This window comes from Conger conger, chromosome 13 (assembly GCF_963514075.1).
Source record: "Conger conger chromosome 13, fConCon1.1, whole genome shotgun sequence".
NCBI classification, from domain to species: Eukaryota; Metazoa; Chordata; class Actinopteri; order Anguilliformes; family Congridae; genus Conger; species Conger conger.
Window position 1 is genome coordinate 5,393,872 of NC_083772.1, and position 17,500 is coordinate 5,411,371.

Sequence of the window (17,500 nt, forward strand, 5' to 3'; positions counted from 1 at the left end):
TAAAAAACAACAGATGCACAGACACAGAGGCTGTCATATCTTTGGATGAGCACCGCAGTGACGGACAAAAGTCCCTTTATTGTGCCCTGAGAAGCATCTCACAGCCCATCCCTAACTAGCTGGCCACAGAAGATCCCATGATGCAACGGGTTGCTCCTACAGCACAGTGCCACCATCTCAGCAACCTTCAGCAACAGACCCAAGTCAATAGCAACGCTTTCATATCTGCCTTATATAATTTAAGAGCAGAAAACGAAGGAGAGAAAGAAGTGAAATGTGAGAAGAAGAGAAGGAAAGCGTTAAGTCAAAGCTCGGTATGCTCCAGGCGGCTGTAATGTAATACTGTTTGGACTTAATTTGCTTCATAAATAACATCTCTTGTCAAACATTGCTAATAACCCCACACCTCACACCTAAATCACCTCCCCGCTGTAAATCATACAGTGGTCATGATAAATCTGAGCTGTGCTGGGCGGGATTGTGGCAGGCCTCACTGAGTTTCACCAGAAACACATAATGGGTGCCTGCAGTCAGACCACACACACGCACACACAAACATATAGACACACACACACACGGTACTGTCTCGCTCGCACTACGCCAGGACCTGTCTGAGGATACTACAGTCAGCCACATCCTGACTGGTTTCATTACTGTCACGTCTGGTTTTCACCGAAGAGAAATGACTCCAGCACAGATTAAAGTGATGATAACCAAGGGGTATGTGACTCACTTTGCTCTCGGCTACTCTGATGATACCTTATACTATTACATATTCCTGAACCTCTCTCACCACCTCTTCCTCCTTCCTCTCTCTTCCCTCTCTCACAATGTTCATTTCTTCAACTCTCTTTATCACTGTCTTTCTCCGTCTCTCCTGATCCCTCTCACTCTGCCCCACCTCCTCTCTCTCTCCGCTCTGTCATCCTGCTTGTCTCATTCAACTTCCTCCCCTCCATCTGCTCTCGCCCTCAACAAAGAGCTACCTGTTCCCGGTGGCTTCTCATCTTCTGCAATGTTACTGTGCATTCTCCCCCACTGCAGATTGGTCAAAAAAAGGATTATGATTGCAAGCATTCTGACTCTTACAGGACTCGGTACAGATATCACTGATAAGCATACATTACACTGCAGTGCATACGTATTTAGACAGTGGTACAATCTATGTACTTTTGGCTCTGTACCCCTGCAAATTCAGTATTGAATAATGAGGTGAACATGCAGGCTGTGAAGTTTAATTTGAGGGTATTTGCATCCATATCAGGTAATCCATGTAGGCAGTACATCCCTTTTTATACATATCCCGCTATTTTAGTGGACCAAAAGTAATTGGAAAGTTGACTTCTCTGATTTGTCAGGTGTATTCAATTGCTTCATTGGTGCAGGTATAAGAAAGCATTCAGTATCTTGATTCGATTCTAGGCTTTTGATTGCCTTTGCAGTCAGTTATCGGTGCTGTCAACATGAGGACCAGAGTTATGCCAGTGAATTATTATTAATTACTTAATATTAATAAAATCATTATTAATTACTTCATTTAAAATCCAATGTGCATAAGGACAGAGCCAAAAGAACAGAAATTGTACCACTGTATATACTATATGTAAGCACACACACACAAACACACACACACACTTTTATTTCTTCATTTTTCATTTCTAGATTTAGTGTAATTCTGCTTTCTTGAAGAGAAAATACATGAATCAATTAGTAAGTAAATGGGTCCCAGATCCAGTAGTGTATGCCGTGTGTAATGTTTTCTCCTTTTTATTATTATTATTATTATTATTATTATTATTATTATTATTATTATTATTATTGGTACAAATAGACCATGGAAAAATCTGTTTCTGTGGTTTTCTCATGACAAAGAGAGCCCTTCACCCGGAAGCCCATTTTGGTCTGCTCGCACTCACATGGTTACCCGGAAGCAGTACAAGAGGAAAGCGTTGATTCTACGAAAGTTGCCGGGCTAAAAATTGGACGGGTTTTTTTTTTTTCAACCCCGATTCATTTCAATTTACTCATCCAAGTACAGCAATGTAAGTACAATAATACCTGTTCAATTAACGTTTTAGTAAAATAATGGTGCACTGTAAGCTAGCTTGCTAGATATATAGCTAGTATGAACAATCGCGATGTCGTCTCTATTAGCTATCACGTTAGCTAGTGGCACTATCTGCCCAGCATGTTAGCTACCGTTGTTAGCTAGCTAAAACCAGTTATCCATTTGCTTTCATTGTGTTTCAGTCTTCCTGATGTTAGCTAGTATCCCGTTGTAATTTATGTTGCTAATTCTGTTGAGTTTTTTTCGTCCCATGGAGCGAGGCCAGTTTGAACGTGAACTAACTTAAAGGGTTGCTCGTTGTGCACGCTATGAAGCTTGTAACGTACTACGTGTGTTCCGAGCAGAACGCGGGGAAGCGGCCGCTTCCACCAGAAGTTAACCTTCGTTCTATTGTCGTTTTTCTCCTGCGGAATGTGGTTCATGATTACGGTTGCTTATTGCCTATCCCACACAGTAAAACACTTTGATGTGAATTGGATAAATAATTGTCGAAAACGACAAATAACTACACAACTGTCCGGTGTTCCGAATGCCTATTCACGATGTTCCGAACAGCACATCTACTACTCCTGCACTCTGTTATGCAGGCAAATCTATTTTAAATATTTATCAGGCTAATCTTACCAGTAGTTAAAAACTGATACCGTCTATATGAAACAATGTGTGTGAGCCGCATAAGCCTGCCCGGTTCGTAGTCGCTCGTTAGCAACAGCTTCCCCACCACACTGAAACGCATGAAAGTTGCACTGTCCGGAACATCTTGAATTAACTTGGTGTTCGGAACACGGAGAGTCTACATTCGTTGTTTGAGTGAATTTCGAAATTACCCAAATTTCAGTACATGCAAAAAGCCTATCGATTTATACTGAAAAGTGTGATCATATACACGCACTACAAAAGATCCCCCGTTTCCTGGAGCGTTCGACTGGCGTTTTGAGCGCATTTTGTCTCCAATAACGTATACCCATCTTCATCTCCAGGAGTCTGCTAAACAAGCCGAAGTCGGAGATGACACCGGAGGAGCTGCAGAAACGAGAGGAGGAAGAGTTTAACACCGGACCGCTGTCTGTGCTCACCCAGTCGGTCAAAAACAACACCCAAGTTCTCATCAACTGCCGTAACAACAAGAAACTGTTGGGTCGCGTCAAAGCTTTCGACAGGTACCCGGGGCAGCAACATGATCCGGCATGACCCATTCGAGTCCGTGACAGCAGAGTCTTAGAATATGGCTTGCCAATTTTCCTTTAGAGCACGTTTTCTTTGAACCTTGGCATAAAAATTGTCGGTGTTCTGAGCCTGAATTTTGCTAAGAAGGCATCACATTGCTTTAATATGGCAACTGTTGTTATCCAGAGTGAAAGAGAACATTTATATTTTAGGCGTTATGCTTACATTCTTTTACATAGTCAATTCATACAGCTTGAATCCTAATGAAGCAATTCAGCACAAGGTGACCACTCAGAGTTGCATGCCTAGTTCATGTTCACCATTATTCTACACTCACTCTAGATACATGTACAATTGCATCCACTAGTCATGTGTGCAGCATTCACGTAAAGCATTCACACCAAGTGCAACATCATTAAAACAACACAGAATTCACCATACTATCATAATGCCTTGTAATACACCATTCACATTGGGGTTTATAGGTCCTCCCTTGTCATGCAGATAGACCCACGTCATCCTAATGAGGCTGCTGCGATTCAAAAGGCCAACTAAAATGGCTCTGCTAGCAACTAATTGTGCAGTCCGGTGGTGTCTAGCCAGTTTTTCTGTAAGGCTGATGGCTAAAGTCCACTGTTATGGGGCGTAGTGGTTAAGGTACAATGACCAAGGTCGGTGGTTCGTTCCCCGGTGTAGCCACAGTAAGATCCGCACCGCCGTTGGGCCCTTGAGCAAGGCCCTTAGCCCTGCATTGCTCCTGATTAGTCTAATCTACTGCTCTTAACTCTGGTTTGCCAAATGCAATTAATGTAAAAATGAAACCAATGAAGGTACAAGTGAGAATTGTGTTAAGACTTTTTCCTCTCACTTTTCTGGCCCCAGGCACTGCAACATGGTCCTGGAGAACGTGAAGGAGATGTGGACCGAGGTACCCAAGAGCGGCAAGGGGAAGAAGAAGTCAAAGCCGGTCAACAAGGACCGCTACATCTCCAAGATGTTTCTGAGGGGCGATTCCGTCATCGTGGTGCTGAGGAACCCCCTCATCACTGGGAAATGAAAGGTTTTTTTTCTCCAACCTTTGCTCCCTCCACCCCCCACCCCCTCCCCACAAAAATGGATGTTGATATTACTTCCTGTATTGAAGCTGTTCGTTTCAGCCGAATGCTTCACCATTGATTAAATTCCTGGATTCATCTTTTTTTAAAAATTTTGCCCCCTTACAGCCTTCTGGGACAGTGTTGTCCTGGTTTAAACCCCCTTTATCTCCCCCTTCTGAAGGTGAACACCTGTGCTGTCCCCAGGCACATAAATGGTGGAATGTCTTTCAGAAATGTGTTTATTGAGGGACAGCTCTACACTTGTGTTTTTTACAGAAAAGTGCTTCAGCAGCTGTTTCATACTGTTCCAACATTTGGCGGTGTGTTTTCAGAGAAATTTGTAACATTTTGTTTAGTTTTGTTAAGGAAAGGCTCAACAGCTTTTTTTTTTTTTCCTGTTTGTTTAGTTTTTTTTATAACTGAGGAAAAGGTTGTGCAATGGGACTGTGCACAGCTCTGTAAATTGTCAAATTAAAGTTGTGAGCTGCACCTCTGGCCTCCTGGTTTTCCTTCACCTCTCTCTGCAGTCTGTGTATCGGTATGGCTCATGGGGGCATCTTGGATGACGTGAAGATTTTAAAATGTGGTCACTGAAAAGAGACCGGGGGGGGGGGGGGCAGGACGGCAAGTCGGGTCCTGTGGAGCTCTACCCCTTTCGTTCTCCTTGTGTGGCATATCGCTGCCCTGTCTGGACTCAGGGCCCCCTGCCCCCGCCCCCCACCTGCCCCCCCCCCCCCCGTTTCCGTGGGCAGCAGCTTGAGTGTCGGTGTTAATTTCAGCAGGCAGCGCTCGATACATGACAAACTGCCGTTTAAAGCCCCCCTGAATTATTGATAAGACCAGATGTGCTGACTGCCACTTCGGTGTGTGTCGCTCCCGCCCCGCTCTCCCTCCCCTGCCGGCCTGTCTGCGCTCTCCCTTGACTGCACCCTTGGGTAGCAAACTGCGGGCAGTTTACCTCACCCGCTTAATTGCGGGCGCACCAAAGCTGGCAACTCGGGCCATGAATGCAGAGGTGTGTATTTGTAGTTTGGAGCAAGGGATAGGGTACGCTTTTGAATAGCACCCACTTTTCTTTTTCTTTTTGCCCAGGAACTGGCCTTTGTCACCTGATTCTGGCAGTGACCAGGGGGTCAGAGTTCACCATTTATCCTCTAAGGGCCTCCTCTTACAGCCGCACTTATTGACTGGAATTATGTCAAATTAATTGCCCCCCCTTATTCCTGAAGCTGGGGGAGTAGTGATGGCCTTTTGGAGGATGGTGGAAGTTTATTAAGGACCAGTGCCGCTAAAGGTTTTCAGGGCACTGAAGATCAATGGCTACCCTCATCTACAGTAAGGCATCCCCCTTAGTATGACAGTTAGCAGTTCCCAGTCTTTGTTTTGTGAATTTTGTGAATTTAAGCATTTGAGTTCCTTTAACTCCCAAGTTTATTCATCTTTGGCAACATTTTTCAGCTCCCAGAGCTTGAATTGAATTCCCTGCCATGTTACACACTGGAGTCTGCATCTCGTCACTGCACAGTCTAGCCTTGACCCCCTTTGGCATTTTCCCTTGTTATCAGTTTCTGTAGGGCATAGTGAGTGGTTCCTGTGCTGTCGATTCTACTGAAGGTTGCCTTGTAACAATATCCAGCAGATGTGTAATTGCACTGCAATGATGGACGATGTGCTACAGAAACCATACCAAGCAAATGCACAATATGCGTTTGGTCTACTTTGAGAGTGCATAGGCCTGAAATGTACCTTTAAAAGTCTCCTAGTTGAAATGATCTCTCTAGGTTCCCAGGATATGCGATCCAACCAGGTGTTCTCAATACCTACAGCTGAGCCTCAGGGCTGTACATCCTATGACTGCTCCACCACCAAACACGCCTGTATTCTCTCACTCCCAATCCTGGCCTAGTAAGCCTGGGGCTGTCCTAGTCCTCTCCCAGCCTCTCGGCATGTGTATCCTGGACTTATGGATGGGGATCAGCCCACCCTCCTCGTGCGGCTGCCCCTGGGGCTGCCGCACCTGTGGCAACTACGGGGAGAACGAGTCAGAGCCCCTGATTTATATTTCTCAGGTGGGGCCCTTTTCCGCAGGACCTAAATAGTGCAGAGTGAACGCGGCGTAAAACCTGAATCAACGTGCCGTGTTCCGTGCGGTTCACTTAACCTAGCAAGGACAGTGAGCAGCAATTCATTTCAACGGGGGGTCCCCATCCTGCACGTTAAAGTCAAAGGAGTCATTCTAACTTTCTGTGAACACCCCCGACCCCCCCATACACACACACACACACACACACACACACACACACACACACACACACACACACACACACACACACCTAGAAGTCCACTTCCCTCCTGATATTTGGGGGTCTTTTGGTGGGTAGCAGGAAGGAGCCATGTTTTATTCAGCAGTCACGGGGGGGGCAGGAGGAGTGATAAGCGGGGGGGAAGTGCGATGGTGATAGCGATCGTCCGAGCGTCGATACTCTCCCCGGCAGGCAACGCGACACCCTTTCCCGGCGCGCGGCTCGCGCCCGCCATCGATCGCGCGTGGAAACCGGAGCCGCCGCCGTTTGTTTCCAAGCAGATCCATAGTCGGGGTGTCGGTGCGCGAGGGCAGGTGGGAAAAGGGTGAGAGAGGGTGCGACAGACAACTCTCCAAACACACACACACACACACACACACGGACACACACGCACGGACACAAAGTAAAGGTCAACGCTAGGCCCCAATTCGGAGCAGTCGCCTAATTTCAGGCAAATGTGCACAGCCACTATCACATTGTGTTGGTGAAGCGAGATTGCCTGTGAAATTTTCTATTGTTTGTATATTTATTTATATAGCATACAATGCGGATACACCATACATCATTTTATTAAACCCCACACCTGCCCCCCCCATCCCAGGAATACAATAAGACAATAATATAATTTTAGAAAATAAACAGGGTTAAAAATAAATAAAACAAATCTCAATTTTTTAAATAAGTATGTTAAGTCATGATTACTTAAGTCATGAGTTAAGTCATGATAACTTTTAGAACATCAATCTTATTTATTCGTCATTGTCAGAACCCTGGCTGCTGTGTTTTGAATGACCAGAAGTTGTGCAATAACATGAGGCCAGAAAACAAGGAGCTCTAGTATTTTCTCAGCAATTTGTGAAAATGATCTTATCTTTGCTATGTTTTTAAGATGATAAAATGAGACTGGTAATGGATTTAACATTTAATTGCATAGGCTACTTAGCCCTAAGTCTATTACCCTAAGATTCCTAATGTCAGACTTAAATTTGAACATTGAGAATTCTCCTCAGTTTTGTTCTGATTTAGCTGAAGGAAGTTTTCCGACATCCAGTTTTTTAAATTTATATCAGCTATGCACTTACTTAACCCCAACTGAGGAGCTTTCCCCAAGCTTAACAATAATAATGTACAGCTGTGTATCATCTGCATATATTGAAATACTGTTATGGCAGATATTAAAATAATAGCAATGATATAGACCTATGCTGAATATAGCCACAATTAAGGGAGGGGTATTGGTGAACAGAAAATGTCACATATTGTTCTCCTTCCTGTTATTTCACTGGCCACGGTACATAGGATGGGAGAAATAGCATTCCTAAATCCCGACTCACTCCTGTAACTATAGTATTCAGTGGCCCGTGTTTAATAGTTGACATAATTCAGAGGTTTAACTGATTTTTATAGCCAATTTTAGAAAAGGGAGCTGATTGAAAAATACGTATTGTGCACCATCTGGTGGTAATTAGTAATAATACAATGTATCGATCCACTAGGGGGCAGAAGTGAATTTTAGAATTTCCCTTCTAGTTCATATTTCAACCGTTTTTATTTAACGTTACAGCCATAGCAAAGGGATTATAAAGAAATGATGCAATGTTTGCTGATAAGACATTCTGTTAAAGTTGATACCGCGTAATTATTGTTCCTCTTTTAACATAACAATCCATCTTGAAAGTACGAATAGTAAGAATTAAGTAAGAATTTACTTTTAGTAAAGTGCCTTAGTTTTTCAGAGGAAATCTATTCATAACTTCTTACAACTACAGACAGGCTCTTTAGTAGCCAAGCTCGAATTGGGACTTCAGAAGCATTCGCCTGCAAGAACAAGGGAAGGAAAGGAAGTCAAATGACCCAGTAATCGGTTAACAGCGGGCATGTGATCGCTTTATAATATCGTGCCTCAGACCACGCCAGGGTGACACATCTCTGATTCCCACACACGATGAGGCGAGTCATTCCTTTACACGGGGCCTACCGCGTCAAAACCCCCAGCATCAGTTTTAACTGTTTAAATTCTGAGGGTGAAACAGCTGCCTCACACATAAAATCTTACGGGATGATGAGACGTGAAGGAGCTTTTCATCTCCATTGCCTATTATAAACAAGGTGCAGCACTCCTAAATCCTGCCTCATATTTCAATACGAGGCACAGGCATTTAAAAAATGAAGGCATTTCTGTATCCCTAAAATAAAGGAAGCTTGTAAGAATGAAAGAAAGATGAAAAAATACTGTTGGAATTTTTTTTTTTTTTGTGCAATAGACCTTAGGGAGAGATAAGGGGTAATGAATTAAACTAATCTCTAACCTCGGTGCTCAGAGTTTAAGAAAACAAATTCACATTTAGGATGAATGGTGACACACAACCTTATGGGGGATCTCGTGTGACACCATATTTAGCTCTAGAGAGATCAGAATGAATTCTAAGTGACTGTAGTGAGGTGTTTCAGGCAATCACGAGATTAGGCAGGAAATAGCCTATCAACAGAAACCTCTTCAATGGCAACAGTGATCAAATTTGCATAACCCTACTGGCCCCAGTTACAGTTGGGATTCTATATTGGGGCAGATGACTGCTCTAAAGCCCAGTGCTTTATCTGATCATGTCACCTGGCAAGCCTGCCAGTTATTCTTAAGGAACTGGCCATGTACACCTTGTAAATACATCCATCATCTTAACCCGCTTATCCTGAACAGGGTCGCATGGGGGCTGGAGCCTATCCCAGCATACACTGGGCGAAAGGCAGGAATACACCCTGGACAGGTCACCAGTCCATCGCAGGGCACACACACCGTTCACTCACACACTCATACCCACAGGGCAATTTAGAGTCTCCAATCAGCCTAACCTGCATGTCTTTGGACTGTGGGAGGAAACCGGTGGAAACCCGCGCAAACACGGGGTGAACATGCAAACTCCACACAGAGAGGCTCCGGCCGACCAGGATTCGAACCCAGGACCCAGGACCCAGGACCCAGGACTATTTTGGTTAGTTCATACATTTCTATCAGTGGGAAGAACTGTGAAGTCTGCAGTATCCCAGCATACCAATGTTACATTACATTACATTACATTATTGGCATTTGGCAGACGCTCTTATCCAGAGCAACATACAGTTGATTAGACTAAGCTGGAGACAATCCTCCCAGGGTTAAGGGCCTTGCTCAAGGGCCCAACGGCTGTGCGGATCTTATTTTGGCTACACCCGGATTAGAACCGCCGACCTTGCGTTTCCCAGTCATTTACCTTAACCACTACGCTACAGGCCGCCCAATGTGTTGCATTTACATGCACAAGTACATGCATCGGTTTTCTAAATTCTTATATTTTTAAAACAAAATCAATAAGAGTATGGGGTGTAACAAATGGTACAAATTGTTCAAATGTTGAGCAACTCTGGCCAAGAGGAACATGGGATTGTCCTTGGCAGGCTACATGACGTCAGAAAAGTAAGATGACCTTGAGCAATGTTTTGAGTAATTCAAAGCCAGAAAATAGACTTGTAGCCTTGCGTTTCTCCAGGTGTGTCCCAGCCTATAGCACTGTGGCAGCGTGTCAGTCTTTGTCCATTGTACTTGCGTACAAGTTATTTAAAATTAACTTATTTATGTGGGCAAACTGTACCATAAGTATGTTGTAGAATGATGTTATATGGGCAAGTAGGTGTTATGAGTCCATGCTGCTTGCAGGGGTGAGTGTAATCCCATGATCCCCATCACCATATAAACACAAATAAGGAACTGGTAGAGTTCACTGTGAAAAGAAAAGGAACCTGAGCTAAATGTGCGAGTCATTTTGAAAGGAAAATGTTGGAGGGCTACATGTTTGTTTGCAGGCCCAAATGACAGGCAGGGAGAAAATGTCCTCCAGGGTAAGAGGCACAGTATGTTATTGTAAACCGTGTCTATTTTGTGGTTCTTTGATGGAAGCCAGGATGTGAGTGGATAAGTAAAATGCTTATCCATGCAATAAAATATCCTCAAGCTATACACCTTTGTGTAGGACAGGTTGATCCCTAGGAGAAATTCCAAATGGTAACAGTTGGTTGGATGTGTGTTTGGGGGGTGGTTGAGGAGATGAGTATTTTTTGATACATTTATAATCTCTGTTTCTGGGAAGTGATTGGCTGAGCAGTGGAAGTAGTATTTACCTCTTCACAGTTTGCTCGTCTGTGCCCGGGAAATGCGCTAGGGTCAGGAACCTGGTCCGGGTCAGCTCCTTTGGGCTCAGTTCAGCATTCCTGCTGATCATTCTGCCTGGCAACCAGCCCAGATCACACGACTGCAGCTCCCACCCCCCTCCCAACACACACACAGACCCCCATCAAATCTGAAACATTCCCCTGCCATTTTCATATTTTCAGTTTATTGCTTTGGAAGTAGGCCAGCACAGAACGTAAACAAAGTACATGTAATGCAGTCGAGGATAAAGCAGTGGGATCTGTAATTGAGCAGGTCTGTGATTTGTTCGGTAATCTGAAAGTGACCACCATAAACTCTCCCCCCCTTTCATTCCATTCAATTCTATTCCACTGACATTTGTGAACAAATCTGGGTTAGGCATTACTCTTCATGCAACCTTAGCATGTACCGTTCCCTCGCCTCATGAACGCCATGTTGCACACATATTTCAGCCTCAGGGGGACTGGTTCATAACACAAAGATGACACTCTGCACACACGAACACTCGCTCCCTTGTTTGCCCCCAACTTCCTGTTTCTCACCTCTGTTTACACAAGCCGCCGTCGCTGAATTTCCACGTGCAATGTCACCCATCAGTGATCCCGTCACTGCTCTGGCCAGTGTGTGAGATGTGTGTGTGAGAGAGACGCTATGCTACAGGGCCGAGGAGAGGAACAGGAGAACTCTGAGTTAAACCCTAAAAAGAGTTTAACACGCCAAGTGAGTCACTGCTAAACAAACTGAAGCAGAAAACAGAGCGGATAGGCCTACCCTGTTTTTTTGGTTTGTTTTACATTACATTACATTACATTAATGGCATTTGGTAGACGCTCTTATCCAGAGTGACATACATTAGACTAAGCAGGAGACAGTCCTCCCCTGGAGCAATGCAGGGTTAAGGGCTTTGCTCAAGGGCCCAACGGCTGTGCGGATTTTATTGTGGCTACACCGGGGATCGAACCACTGACCTTGCAGATCCCAGTCATGTAACTTAACCACTACGCTACAGGTCGCCCATTTTATAAAACAGCAAAATCAGTTTTTTACATTACATTAATGCCATTTGGCAGATGCTCTTATCCAGAGTGACGTACAGTTGATTAGACTAAGCAGGAGACAATCCTCTCCTGGAGCAATGTAAGGTTAAGGGCCTTGCTCAAGGGCCCAACAGCTGTGTGGATCATATTGTAGCTACACCGAGATTAGAACCACCGACCTTGCATTAGAACCCCAGTCATTTACCTTAACCACTACGCTACAGGCCGCCCCAAGTTTTAAATTGCACAGCCAAAACCACTTTTTCTCACACTTTTTCCATCCTTCTCACTCACAATCTTTCCTTACACTAAACTGTCAGTTTACTGAGGGGAATGCAGATACCACAATCTTATGTAATTGCTTAAAACTCTTTACAGTTCCATGGAGCAATAAGGTGCAGTACCATGGTTAGGCCAGCGGGTGTTGAGGGTTCCAAGATTATCCTGAAGGATCTGTTCAATGCTTTTGTGATGCTGTTAAATTCTGACACGTAAAATATGCCGTTTGTGTGTGTGTGCATGTGTGTGTGCCTGTGGGTGTGTGTTTATTGTCATTCACAAGTATTAAACTGAAGTGGACAATGATACCACCCATGATAATGCAAATCAAATAAACTACAAAGGGGAAGCGGGCTCATTCTCATGGATATAGCTGAGGGTATGGGGGGTATACCTTACAGAGAATGTACATTTGTGCATTCAATCTGTAGTTTTTTTTTTTTTACAAGACAGTTTATGGACCAATTGGAAGCTACATGTCATTACAATACACTTCATGCATTGAACTTGGATAGATACCATCAATGTATGTGTGTGTGTGTGTGTGTGTGTGTGTGTGCGTGTGTGCGCGCATGTGGAGTGTATTAGATTTGAAGATTTTCTTCTCTAAAATCTCACATTCCTGCTCTTGTCTGCCCAGCAAACAATCTACACCACCTTATCTTTCTATATAGTGGGCGCGAATTGTGCGTGTGTGAGAGACCACGGACTTCTAACAAGAGTAGAGAGTCGCCAACAGGGAATTCTGTGTTCAGGGCGCGTGTGTCATGTGAGCTCAAAGCAGCCGAAACAACATGGTAATAGGCTATACGAAAAGGCTATCCATAGATGAATGAAGAATTTAAAAGGCTTGCTAAATTAAATAAAAATTAAATAAAAAAATGTGGCTGCCATTAAAATAATGTGTGCAGATATGCGCATTGGTCTTCAAATACAGCTATAATTTTCAAATGAGCAGTTGCCGCTTTAAAACTGTCCCCACAGTCACTGTTGCCCGTTTAATCCCGGATTGGAGCGACGGCTTTGAGCCGCCAGGGAAAGGCGGAGTGCTTTTTTTTGAACGAGGGAGGGGAGGAGGAATGAACACGGGCGATAACAGACTGGTTGGCTTCGGTGGCAAATGAAATCAAACAGACCGGGGACCAAGAGAAAAGTACGCCGGCTGCACGGACACAACGAAAAAAAGCAAGATAGAACAACAGACTAAAAAAACACGAAATATTGCACTAATTTGAGGCGTAGATGAAAAGCAAGCCCCAACAGTAGCCCTTCGGTGAGGTATTTCGAAAAAAGATGAGTAGACGATACTGATTGGAGTTGACAAGCCCGCTCCACTACTGAATCCACCCCCCCCCCCTCTCCCAAACCAGGAAATCGTCGAGGTGTGCTCTCCCTTTCTCTTGTTGATTCTTCCAGACCCCAGTGTGGGCAGATACATGTGCATTTCGGCGCGATTATCGACTTTTGTTTTGTTTTTTTGTTTTTTCCGAACTCCGACAAAAGATCTGAGTCACAAAAAGACGGTCAGGGAGAGGATCCACACTCTCGCCTAACAATGAGGTAGGCTAAAAATTGATTTGTTTGTTGATTTGTTTGTTTGTGTGCTCGTCTTGTTCTTTGACTATCGGTATTGTACACCGTAGCTGAATAACTACATTGTGTTAGTGTATGTATTAATACGTCATGTTGCAATTCGGTTTGCCTAATGGGTGTCAGTTTGTTACAGTTCGTATAGCTATTGTAGCTAACGGCGTATCCCATGTGTTGGGCTACCTGGGAATATCCTGGGTTTTGTTGGGGGTTTGTTTTGTGACAAATATCCAGCGAAAATATCCAGCGATTGCCTCGGTTACTTTGATTTGTCCGAGCTCAAAGAGTTGAGGCGATTCGTCTGACAGTAGGGTACTCAAGTTTTCTGTCCTCTTCCCACTGGACTTTTGCTGATGTCGGGGCTTTTTCAATATTTCTGGAATATTTTCAAAATACGTATAGCTGTTCTGCGCTATACCAAGTCCGAAATATAACTAACGTCACTTGAAAGTACAATGCGTGCACTATGCCCGCATTGCATTGTCCTTTTGTTTAGCTTTTGGTCGTTCTAGAAAAAAGTCACCGCAGACAATGTCACTTGCGCTTTGTTTTCATGTCGTTGTGCAACCCTTTGAATAATTTGATTTTCTTGTTCTATACCTTGCCTTAAAGTAGCCTATAGTTAATCACAACGATGTGTTCACGCCGGGTCTCCCCGTTGTCCTTTTTGGCACGTCGTTGCAAGTGTTTATCTGCGGTCGTGAAAGAGGCTATGGCTGTCTGTCCTACCTGCTGCTGATCACCACGTAGCCACCCTACGGGCGATCCTTCCTTTTCCTTTAGCTGGGAGTTGGTCGGGGCTGTACCCGGAACCGCGCGTTGCTGCGTGTGGAACGCTGCAGTGCGCGTATACATAGAATTCCACATCCTGTCACTGCATGTGCAGCCTGTTCCTTCGCACAGGCACCGGGCGGCTGTGGAATGCCGTTTTCATATGAAACCGACGCGGAAAGCTATGAAAGTGATGGGGATGCATCGCCTTCATAGCTTTCTGCCCTCGCGAAAACGCACGAACGGGACGCGAAGCGTGCCGGAATGGTGGCAGCTTTGCTCTCGCACTGAGGTGAATCACCCCAGGGTCCAGCCTGTGGTAACCTCTGAATAAAGTCTGTTTCAGTACGTGCATGGTGTGCCTTTTACTTATCCATATCTTGAATCAGTCTTAAATGTTATAAGATTGCCTTAACTCACACTAGTAGCAATTAGCAAAAAAAAAACTATTATAAACATACTCAATCTGTATTTCCAAACTGCATATTTTTAGTTCAGTCGTTTGGGGCCAATCCGGTTTATCTGAAACCATGGGCCTTTGCTAAACTTTAACTACTTCCTCAACCCTACGATAAAGTTTGGCTTCTTAGGTGTAGAAGCTTGCTACTGTTGACACAAAGTATTTGTCTTGCACATGTGCAGGTTTAAACTGGCCAGTTTTATTCTTCAGCCTTGTCAGAAATATAAAGGGCCTGTAGCGTAGTGGTTAAGGTACATGACTGGGACCCGCAAGGTCGCTGGTTCTAATCCCGGTGTAGCCACAATAAGATCCACACAGCCGATGGGCCCTTGAGCAAGGCCCTTAACCCTGCATTGCTCCAGGGGAGAATTGTCTGCTGCTTCGTCTAATCAACTGCCAAATGCTATTAATGTAATGTAATAAACCTAAATACAGGACTGGTGAGGTAATCGCTTGTTTTACTGAATAACTAAGAAAGGAATGTGCTTCCACTTTCAAGTTTGTTGTGCCCTGTTGACATTATTTCCTGAGATATATACACTCAGTGAGCGCTTTATTTTGTATTTATTAGACTTTTTTATGTCTTATGTCTTCTGCTGCTGTAGCATATCCACTTAGAGGTTTGACACATTGTGTGTTCGCTGATACTCTTCTGTATACCACTGTTGTAATGTGCGGTTATTTGCGTTACTGTCACCTTCCTGCATCATTCTCCTCTGACCTCTCTCATTAACAAGGTGTTTCTCCCCGCTGAACTGCTGCTCACTGGATGTTTTTTTGTTGTGAATTGAGACTGATGTGCATGAAAATCCCAGGAGATCAGCAGTTACAGAATTATTCAAACCAGCCTGTCTGGCACCAACAATCTTCTCAAATCTCTGAGATCACATTTCTTCCCCGTTCTGATGGTTGATGTGAACATTAACCAAAGCTCCTGACCCGTACCTCCGTGATTTTATATATTTCACTGCTGTCACACGATTGGCTCATTAGATAATCACATGAATAACTAGATGTACAGGCGTGAATGTATATGTTCAGTGAGTGTGTATTCACATAAAAACTCTCTCTGTACATTGCCCTTAATGGACAGAAACGTCATACTAAAGACGGGTAGCATGATGCATATGGATCACTCTCACATTATATGGAATGCGCCCCAATGCCATTCACCAGGGGCATTGCTGTGTTATTTTGCAGAAGTTGCGTTGTGGATATGCAGTAAATGATAATAAGTCCACATTTAAACCCGTGTTAGATTGTTTTTAATAAGGGGGAGGGTCACATAAAATGCAGTTGCGTATTAAGTGGGCTGTAGGCTCACAGAACCTGCTGTTGCCGCGACGTGGAAGACTGCGGATCAGAACTTGCGCTTGCGTAAGAAGGCTGTGGCTCCCGGGGCTGCGAGTGTGAAGGCTGCCCCGGTCTCGGATGCAGTCAGCCGCTGTCCCCGCCGAATCGACGAGCTGTTAGCGGAACCGAGCCTCTGTAAGTTTGCTCGTGCCACCGGGTCTGTCGGTCACACAGGAAATGCATCAGGCCTGAGAGACAGCCGCGGTGTGATTCATCAGCAGAGACGCCTGCCCCAACCTGCCCGTCGTGTCTGGGGCGGAATGCCTTTACCCCCCCCCCCCGGCGAGCCTGGCGTTCTCTTCAGCTCTTTAGGGTCAGGGTTTGACCTGAGAAGAACTCCTACCTCAGGTGGAAGGGTAACACCCCTTCTTTGGTGAAAGTGGAGAGCAGGACTTCAGGGGCTGGTTGCGTCAGGCTGAGGCTCACTACCGTGTGCATTTCGGATGATTAGCAAAAAAAAAAAATGTTAATAAAGCTCAATGAGATATGTACAGCTAATTAATTGAATTCCCGAACTGATTGAAATGGGATTCACGCCGGCTCTGCTGTGTCTTCAGGCCACTGTGACGTCAATTAGAATTAATGTGCATCTGCCACCGCACGCTGCAAACCGCCATTTAGCTTGTGTGTCCAATCACCGTTTGAATTATTGATGCATTAATTTATTAATTGGAGAAATGCGTCAATACCTTGTTGAGAGCAAGTCCTAGGGGAAAGGGTTGTGTGAGAAATATGAGGTAGATGGTTCTTTTAACAGGTAGCTTTAATTGTGCTGATTAAGTCCAAGTGAACACTTGAACCTGCGTGTTTGTTTTAGTTATGTAGGGGCGACAAGGCTCAGGCAGTAAGAGCAATCGTCTGGCAGTCAGAGGGTTGCCGGTTCGATCCCCCGCCCGGGCTGTGTCGAAGTGTCCCTGAGCAAGACACCTAACCCCCAAATGCTCCTGACGAGTTGGTCGGCTCCTTGCATTACAGCCAATCGCCGTCGGTGTGTGTATGAATGGGTGAATGGGTCCTTCTCCCCCCTTCACTTACGGATTCCAGCTCGAGAGAGAGAAGGAAGGAGGGAGGGAGAGAGGGAGGGGAGGGAGAGAAGGAGGGAGGGGAGGGAGAGAAGGAGGGAGAGGAGGGAGGAGGGGAGGGAGGGAGGGAGAGAGGGAGGGGAGGGAGAGAAGGAGGGAGGAGGGGAGGG

At 44.9% G+C, this 17,500-nt stretch overlaps 2 protein-coding genes across 8 annotated transcripts in view; both read left to right on the plus strand.

Moving 5' to 3' along the window:
* Positions 1–1,885: 1,885 nt before the first annotated feature.
* snrpd2 (small nuclear ribonucleoprotein D2 polypeptide) lies at positions 1,886–4,821 on the plus strand. Its single transcript, XM_061217819.1, has 3 exons — positions 1,886–2,042; positions 3,049–3,228; positions 4,118–4,821. Coding segments are annotated over exons 1-3 (357 nt in total). The 5' UTR covers positions 1,886–2,040; the 3' UTR covers positions 4,293–4,821.
* Positions 4,822–13,170: 8,349 nt separating this feature from the next.
* Positions 13,171–17,500, plus strand: part of vaspb (vasodilator stimulated phosphoprotein b) — a 34,933-nt gene continuing 30,603 nt past the window's right edge. For 4 of the 7 annotated variants that reach the window (XM_061217813.1, XM_061217812.1, XM_061217816.1 and 1 more), the window contains exon 1: positions 13,173–13,694. In XM_061217813.1, coding sequence (XP_061073797.1) covers positions 13,690–13,694 — 5 coding nt within the window. In that variant the 5' untranslated portion in view covers positions 13,173–13,689. Of the gene's footprint in view, positions 13,695–17,500 lie in introns of all 7 variants that reach the window. The other 3 variants (XM_061217814.1, XM_061217811.1, XM_061217815.1) reach the window with 3 other exon arrangements.